Here is a 9,252-nt window from a genome sequence, read left to right on the forward strand (position 1 = left end):
TGGCAGTGTTAGAAAAACAAACAAGCCAGTTTTACTTAAGAATGGTCATGGTGAAGCACTCAAAATGATTAATTTTACGATTTAATTAAATCTCAACACTTGAGTATACATCTAATATTCTGTGTGACAAAGTGGGAAGCACACACAAAGCACTTCTGTGGTATGCCAAAGTACATTTGTTGTCTCCAGGAAAAGTAGCTGGGTGATTGAGTTGTGAGCTGAAATACCTGCTTTTTTCATGGAACCTCATTTTATTCAAAGAACAACTAACAAACCATGGTTACTCAGACTACCAGTGCTAGTACCAGTTGCCATTGAGTCAACTCCAACTCACGGCAACCCCATGTGTGTCAAGAGTGGAACTGTGCTCCATAGGGTGTTCAATGGCTGATTTTTCAGAAGTAGATCACCAGGCCTTTCTTCCAAGGTAGTTCTGGGTGGACTCAAACCTTTAACCTTTTGGTTAGCAGTTGAGCGTGGTAACTATTTGCACCACCCAGGGACTCTATTCAGACTAGAGGCAGACATTACGTGAACAAAGTAAACTTGTCATTTCAAAGAAAACAGTATTTTTTGCCAAAGATAAAATCTGAGCTTCCAAGTGAAAAGGAGAATTTTGGAATATTGGTACCCACCACTGTAAGCTTGATGGCATATTTCCACTGTTATAGACTAAAATTCAGGACAAATCTTTATGAGTCTGGTAACTTCTTCATGAGGTATGCTGCCTTACCTCAGCAAGGCACTCATCTGGGTCAGCTCCCCAGATGAATGGTAGACTTTGGTTACAATAACACAGGCTGAATCATGGATATGGATAAGCAGACAGTAGAGACATACCCCTGGTGGCACAGTGGATAAGAGATTGGCTGCTAACCAGAAGATTGGCAGTTCAAACTACCAGCTGCTCCTTGGAAACCCTATGGGGCAGTTCTACTTTGTCCTATACGGTCACTATGAGTTGGAATCGACTCGATGGCAATGGGATGGGAGAGACATAGCAATCATTACTATTACCATTACTTTGAAAAAATACTCAGGATATTTAATTATTTAACACGAATTTCAATGATGCTTTCTGGTATCACAGAAAAATACCTTGGTAGTATAAAACGTCTGAAAATAAAATCTGTTAATAAGGATATAAACAAACAAACACAAACTTATAGGACAAAATGCCATGATTTTAATTCACTCACATTTTATATTAATGTTTATTATTAATAATTTGACAGGAACAATTGATTGAGCCATATTATGTACAAAGCACTTAGCTTAGCACTTTACAAAATTTATGTCTAATCCTCTCATCCAACATGCAAATCAAGTCGTTACACCCATTTCACAGATGAGGTAAATAACTGACTCACATAATGCGAGCTACGGGGAGCACAGCTGGGATATGAACCCGGCTCTCTGGCTCCACAGTTCTACCCCCCTTCCACCACGTCATACTGTCTATGATTGAGACTATGTTGCCTCCCTAACCATAAATGAGGCAAGGGATTTCCATATTCCTTGTATACAAGTGGATACCTTTAGGGGATGTGTCTAGCCCTTGACTGACAATACTCCTTTACCTAGGAACTAGTTCCCTCTAGACCATAAAGGCAGGAGAGTACAACCTGACTCCACCCCCTTGGCCATAGTTTATTCAAGCAGGAATAGACACCTGACCCAAGCTGGTCCAATGAGATGCTGTCATCTGGAACAGTGGAATTTGAGCTGTGTGACCTATGGCCTGCAAACTGCCCTGTTACCTGCTACTCTCCCCAAAGCCTTATTGGTCAATTCTCCCTCGAGATTTGTGAGATGCTTCTGTGTGCTTTAACTAAATTCTTTCTGTTTGTTTGTGGATGCTTGTTTAACCTACCTCAAGTTGGTTTCTGTTACTTGAAACACAAAGAAACATACTTAAAACCGTTTCCAATCACAAAATCAGAGACACAAGAAGGCATCAAAAGTGATTCTGGGTAGTATATCTCACATTACGTACCAGTGAGTGACAAACCACAATTTTAAACTAGCAACTTGCAAAGTATCCCTTCCATCTACCACTCATCCAAACCCCAACCTACCAACTTAGGACCATATTACAAATGGACCCTGGATTCTTACTCTAGAATGCAAGAGTGTATTCATAATGATTCATTTAATGGACGCTTTCACCCAAGCCCCTAGAACATGACAGCTCATTCTTTACCCATTACAGATTGACGTTTCTTTACGTCTTCTGTATCTCTTTGCTTTAATTCTCCAAACAGCTTCAGAAACAGATTTGGCAGCTTTCTGAGAGGCTCAGACCTTCCTTCTCCATGCTGCCTGCACACCACTCATATTTACTTCTTGCCTTTCTCAGTGACAGTTATTTATACCCTGCCCTCTTGTCCTCCCCAGCGGACACACCTGATACATCCTGGCATGATGATATAATCCCAGAGAAAACAAAGTCCTTGCCAACCCACCACTCACCCAGCTTTCCAGTATGTTTGTTATAATGGGAATGATAGCAAAGCCTAAAACAGCCCTTCCATTCTAAAGGCATCCATTGAACTGCTTGTAAATCTCTCAAATTTCTTTTCGGACTGTAATTTCTCATGTCTGGGGACCAGCCCAGAAGCAAATTGCTTTTGGAAGGTTTCACAAAGATCTATTCAGGCCTTTTAGTGAGTTATCTAAACGTAGGGTGGGGGACGGCATTTTTAGCTGTGAAGGCATGGGATGTTTTTCATATGCTTGAGCAACTCAAAAAGGACTTTGTTTTCAAACTTGGCATGTATGAGGTGCTGGATGAAGACCAGGGCCTTTGACAAGTTTGAAGAAATGGGTTTGGAATTAACAAAATAAAATGAGGGCATCTAACCACCTCCCCCACCTTTGCCCCCTACACAGGCCATTTTCCTTAAGTCCTGAATGTGTTCCCAATAAATCACTCCCTTGTATCGGAAGGTTCCCTCCTAACAAAGGCACATATTGGTTAATCTTCCACTAATACATTTTCCTTTGATCTAAGAAATAGTACTTCTCTGTCCATTAACCACACTTGTGACAAATAATTATTCATCTAATAAGTAAAACAGAATCCAGTAAAACCTGTGAAATGCTGCTGCCTAAGAAAACAATTGAACATTCCCCCAAAAAGGAGCAGCATGCCCTCACAACTGACAATCGGTCATTCAACCAGGGTCAGGGAACGGCAATGAACTATGGGGATGGGAAATGGCAGCTCTGTATTCTAGTTTATGAACTACTGTGGCATGCTGTAAAGTAACTTCCCTCCTTTCGAACCTCCCAAAACTGCCTTAGGCATCACCGGAGACAAATGGCAGAAGAAAAGTGTCACATTAAAGGAACTGGACTCTGAATCAAAGAAGAGACTACTTAAAGAAGAGACGATTGGAGAAGGGAGGGAGGGAGGAAGGAAAGAAGGAAGGAAGAAGAAACTTCACTAATCTGGGGTGGGGGTTAAAGAAAAAAGAAAATCTAATCAAGCCACAAAGCCAAGAGGGTTTTTTAATTTTAAATAATAATTTCAATTTTTTGAAGTGATATGCCTCCTTTAAAAAAAAAACAACACATATGTACAAAATCATCAGCTTTGCAAAGTTAGGCTTCTTAACTGGATGGGGTCATCTGCTTCTGAGATATTTATAGTTGTGGCTTTGGCTGTGCTTCTCAGAATCAAGACTCTTTTTCAGGTATCTGAGAGTATGCCAAGAAAGTCTGAGACATCTAAGCAAATTGTTTTTGAGAAACAGTGAAAACAAACAGAGCAGGCTTACCTGACGTGCCTGGCTGGCAGTTGCACTGGTAGCCATTTACCAGGTCGATGCAGCGACCGTCATTCAAGCAAGGGCTGCTGTAGCATTCATCAATCTGGTCACTGCAGATGGCGCCCATGTATCCGGGATTGCAGATGCAGGTGTAAGAATCAATACCATCCTGGCAGTGGCCATGGTGGCAAGGATCAGGGTCACAGTTGTCTATGTTCTCCTCACACAACACACCAGTGAAACCTTTGGAAGGGATTTTACGAAAGAGTCATAAAACCAAGGCAGATACTCCACATCAGAACAAAAATGTAGCTACATCCATTCACTATACACATCCCACGTCTTAAACAACTGATACTGTTAACAGTATTTAATAATGAGCAATTGAAACTTGCTATTTGCATCGATTCATAAGGCAAGCCTGAAAAGTTACGAATAAAGTTTTACAAATCAAATCTGTACAATTCAAATTACTTTCTGACTGATTAATGCATCTTCATTTCTTATTGAATTTTAGTGGGTAATAGCTCTCAATATTTTTCCTTTATATGTTTACCACTGTATCCCTTTCTGCCTAAACCCAGCCTATAGGTACTGCACTAATGCTTTTGTGGATCTTATCTTCCTGATTCTAACTATGAAGAACAGAGAACTTTTCTATATTCCTCTCAACCCCTCTCACAGTGGTATGCACATATTGCAGGTTTTTAATAAATACTTGTTCAGTAAAATGAATGAAAGAGTTACGAGCATTTAAAAGGGAAAGGAACAAATAAGAGTTCGTTCCTGGACAACACACAATACAGGAGATGTCAGCACAACTGGACTAAACCAAAAGCTAGGAAGTTTCCTGAATACAAACAAACACTTCGAGGGACAGAGTAGCAGGGGCAGGGGTCTGGGGATCATGGTTTCAGGGGACATCTAGGTCAATTGGCATAACAAAGCTTATTAAGAAAATGTTCTGCATCCCACTTTGGTAAGTTGCGTCTGGGGTCTTAAAAGCTAGCGAGCCACCGTCTAAGATGCATCAATTGGTCCCAATCCACGTGGAGCAAAGAAGGATGAAGAACACCAAAGAGACAAGGAAAATATTAGCCCAAGATACAGAGAGTGTCACGTAAACTAGAGACTCCATCAGCCTGAGACCAGAAGAACTAGATGGTGCCCAGCTACCACCAATGACCACCCTGACAGGGAATACAACAGAGAGTCCCTGACAGAGCAGGAGAAAAGTGTGGTGCAGAAACAATCAAATGCTAGTAAAAAGACCAGACTTGATGGTCTGACTGAGACTGGAGGGACCCCAGAAGACATGGCTCCAGGAATCTCCGTTAGCCAGGAACTGAAACCATTCCTGAAGCCAACTCTTCAGACAAAGATTAGACTGGACTATGGGACATAAAATGATACTCATGAAGAGAGTGCTTCTTAGCTCAAGTAGATACAGGAGACTAAATGGGCAGCTCCTGTCCAAAGGTGAGATAAGAAGGCAAAAAGGGACAGGAGCTGGATGAATGGACACAGGAAATCCGGGGTGGAAAGGAGGAGTATGCTGTCACATTATAGGGAGAGCAGCTAAGGTCACATAGCAATGTGTGTATAAAATTTTTACATGAGAAACTGACCTGAACTGTAAACTTTCACTTAAAGCATAAATAAAAAAAAAAAAAGAAAAAGAAAAAGAGTTCCTTCCTTCGAGGCTTCAATGGACCAACATTAAACCTCTTCCTAAAAGCCACCGACAGGCCTCTCTTCTTTTTTAAACATGAGTTTAAGATCCTTAATCTCTCCAGTGATGCTTATCCTTCATAAGAAGAATTTGGCCAGTGGAAGACAAAATGCTGGAACTTTCTCATCCAGAGCCAATAGTTTATGAAAAGAGAAGGAAGTTGAGTGTATCAACTAAGATGGCTTAGTCTAAGCAGGTGTGATAGATCATAGTGCTCTGATACTAAAGAAATATTAACTCTCTGCATTGGTTTTTGTAAGTTTGCTTTCCTGTGATCAGAAAGAAACCATGCATGTGATAACTTACAATACTTTAAGAATCCATTTTTCTAAAATAAGATGTTTTGAATTATATTCATAACTTCTTTTATGTCTCAAGCAGTAAGAGAAAAAAAAGAAACAGAGAATTCACCTTTTCTACCAATTATTTAAAAGTCTAGCTACTCTCTAGAATACAGGCCTCTACAGAAGCAAATGTGTAGTAGGGGATGTTGGGCTCATTCAAATCCACTTCCCAAGTGAGAAATGGGGCCACAGATCAAAAATACAGAATATTTGTGAACAAGTAGCAGAAGTCAGCAAAGTGGACCCAAACGTTCCCAGTTAGAGCTGTCTCTCCTGTCAGTTACACACCTCTTAATAGCATTAGTTGTCTTTTATATAGGAAACCTCTGCACTTCACACAACTAGCCCTTAAATTTCTCAGTCTTTCTTCAGTCACTTGCTTCAAGAAACACAGAGACAAGCCTCCTGCTGAGAAGCCTCAGTGCAAAACAGCTTTAACTGGAATTCTTATCTTTCCCAAAGGAGTGAGTCAAGCCAGCTGGAAACTCACCATTGCCAAACTCTGTCCCAGAAAGATATGGGCACCAAGTGGAAATAATCAGGCCAGGTCACCACTGTGGTGGATAAAGAGGCAGATGGTGTAGAAGGAAACAGTGAGAGCAGCAGAAAATCTGCTGGAAGGGGCCCTCTCATGAACACAGAGCAGCTCCTGTTAGTGGACCGGCCTGGGAGAGCAGCCAGCCGAGCACTAACATCCTACTTTTGTTCAGGTGGGCCTACCAGGGGAAAGAAAAGTGAGAAGAAACCTACCTGTGGCACACTGGCATTCATATCCATTTGGGTGATCGATACACTTTGCCCCATTCAGACATGGAGTACTGGAACAGTCATCAATATCAATCTGGCAAACTGGCCCAGTGAAACCTTAAAAAGGCACATCAGTGACATTTCAAAGGATTATCCTATGTGTTCCTTTAATATAAGAATGATGTCAAAGAAGGGTTGGGTTAGGTTACCAGCAGGGCTTATACCAATGGGTCAGCAATAAAGAGAATCCTTCTCCCCAGAAGGTAACTGAAATAACTGAGTGAACCTCAGGGGCATCAAAGACACCTGTACTGTATTTCCACCACTGTTTCTTCCTGACATAGATTTCGCTTCCAGCTGGAGCAAGGAGGGACTGAAATGTTATAGGGGAAGCCCTTGAGCAAGTAAGTGCAGCTTGAGAAGCAACTGGAAACTTCTTTGAAGAAATGAGAGGCTATATATAGTATAAGGCAGACAATTTGGTATGTCTTCAACAATAGCTTTGGGAAGGAAAGCTTCCAGAGCTTTCTTTGGAAGAAACTGACTTGTGTTGTCTGTTTCTGGGCCCATGGGTGAAATGTCTAAAAACAATAGTCTCATAGAGGGGCTTCAGGAACATGACCCATGGGGAAAAAAGTTAAAATCCTGAGTAGGCTACTACTAAGGCTTCTGTGAGCTATGAGCTTTCTGAAATACACACAGACAGAGAGGTCATGGGCCATTCAAGAACAGACTTGGACTTCTGACCACAAAGGATTTAGAAGATACACTAACTAAAACAAATTCCCCATCTTTACACACACACTCCTATCATGAAGTATTCAGTTTAATGATTTCCTCACGTTCAGCCCACACACATTCTCTCCTTCCTCCCTCCCTTGCGACCAGTAGGCTTTGTGCTTTAAAAGAAAACAGGGGCAGGTGGTGGGCACTTACCAGGCGGACACAGACACTGAAAGCGATTGACTTTATCCACACACTGCCCATTGTTCACACAAGGGTTGCTCTGACATTCATTTATCTCCAATTCACAATGCACACCTTTGAAACCTGAATAAAGTGGACCACACAAGTGGCTTAGAAACGGGAAACAGAGCCAAGAAAGGCACACATTTTCAAAAATGGCTACATCCTTTACAAGCAGGAACATTTCTGCAAAGGGAGAGGGGACTCTACAATGATAGGAAATAGTTACTCTAAGCATCAGAGAGAATGGGGATTAATGTGAGAGAACCATGTCACTGTGAAGGGGGGAAGGAGTTACCTCCAAAGAGACTGGTAAGACCTAGCATGCAAACTAAGACTGTTTCACATTCTCTGTGACTGATCCATGCTTTCAAGACAGTCCAGGTCACAAAGTGTCTCCACTCTATGTTCCCAAAGACCAGCAGAGCCTGAGCTGCTGTTGCTCTTAGGGTACAGGTCAAGGTCAGGGTGCCTTTCAAAGGTTAGAGGGGCTGGATCCTTAACTAGGCAGAGCAGCCATAGCCAGCCATGTCCTCTGAGGACTCAAGAAATGGTCTCTGCAGAAGAGCTCCAAAATACAACTGAGCATGTGCCTCACTTTGGATAACTGCCAAGAGCCTATATAATTGTGGATAAAATAATTTCAATAAATTGAATGGTATGGCGTTTTTAATATATCAGAGAATTGGGAGTGCTTGCTATATAAAGGATTCTTATGGCACACCCTTTATCAAAGAATACTTGAGTAAAAAACAATCACTTCTAAAATTTTCTGTTCACATATCTGGATTTCACATAATGGGCTTGCCTAATTTTACCTACATGGCTTTAAATATTCCACCAACACCTTACTCTTTTTTTTTTTTTAATTGTTGTAGTCTAAATGAAGTTTACATTTCAAGTTAGTCTCCCATACAAAAATTAAAACATACATTGTTATGTGACCCTAATTGCTCTCCCTTTACTGTGACAGCACACTCCTCCTTTCCACCCGATTCCCCGTGTCCATTCAACCAGCTCCTAACCCTCTCTGCCTTCCCATCTCACCTTCGGACAGAAGCTGCCCGTTTAGTCTCTTGTATCTACTTGAGCTAAAAGGTACACTCCTCATGAGTATCACTTTATATCTCACAGTCTAGTCCAATCACTGTCTGAAGAGTTGGCCTCAGAAATTATTTAAGTTCTGGGCTGATAGAGAATCTGGGGGCCATGCTTTCCAGGGTTCCTCCAGTCTCAGTCACACCATTAAGTGTGGTCTTTTTACTAGAATTGGAGTTCTGCACCCCACCTTTCTCCTCCTCCATCAGGGACTCTCTGTTGTGCTCCCTGTCAGAGCAGTCATTGGTGGTAGCCGGGCACCATCTAGTTCTTCTGGTCTCAGGCTGATGAAGTCTCTGGTTTATGTGGCCCTTTGTGTCTCTTGGGCTACTACTTTCCTTGTGTCTTTGGCGTTTTTCATTCACTCCAGGTGGTTGGGACCAATTGATGCATCTTAGATGGCCACTTGCAAGCTTTTAAGACCCCAGGCGCCACTCACCAAAGCAGGATGCGGAACATTTTCTTAATAAGCTTTGTTATGCCGATTGACCTAGATGTCCTCTGAAAGCATGGTCCCCAGACCCCTACCCCTGCTACTCTGTCCCTCAAAGTGTTTGATTGTATTCAGGAAACTTCTTAGCTTTGGTTTAGT

At 41.8% G+C, this 9,252-nt stretch overlaps 1 protein-coding gene across 2 annotated transcripts in view; it reads right to left on the reverse strand.

Moving 5' to 3' along the window:
- The window catches only part of NOTCH2 (notch receptor 2), a 210,935-nt gene that overhangs the window by 43,608 nt on the left and 158,075 nt on the right, over positions 1-9,252 (reverse strand). For both annotated transcript variants that reach the window (XM_004380333.2, XM_023734857.1), the window contains exons 9-11: positions 7,533-7,646; positions 6,600-6,713; positions 3,783-4,016 (exon numbers count right to left, since the gene is read on the reverse strand). In XM_004380333.2, the coding sequence (XP_004380390.1) occupies positions 3,783-4,016; positions 6,600-6,713; positions 7,533-7,646 (462 nt within the window). The remainder of the gene's footprint in view (positions 1-3,782; positions 4,017-6,599; positions 6,714-7,532; positions 7,647-9,252) is intronic.

This window comes from Trichechus manatus, unplaced genomic scaffold (assembly GCF_000243295.1).
Source record: "Trichechus manatus latirostris isolate Lorelei unplaced genomic scaffold, TriManLat1.0 scaffold00073, whole genome shotgun sequence".
NCBI classification, from domain to species: domain Eukaryota; kingdom Metazoa; phylum Chordata; class Mammalia; order Sirenia; family Trichechidae; genus Trichechus; species Trichechus manatus.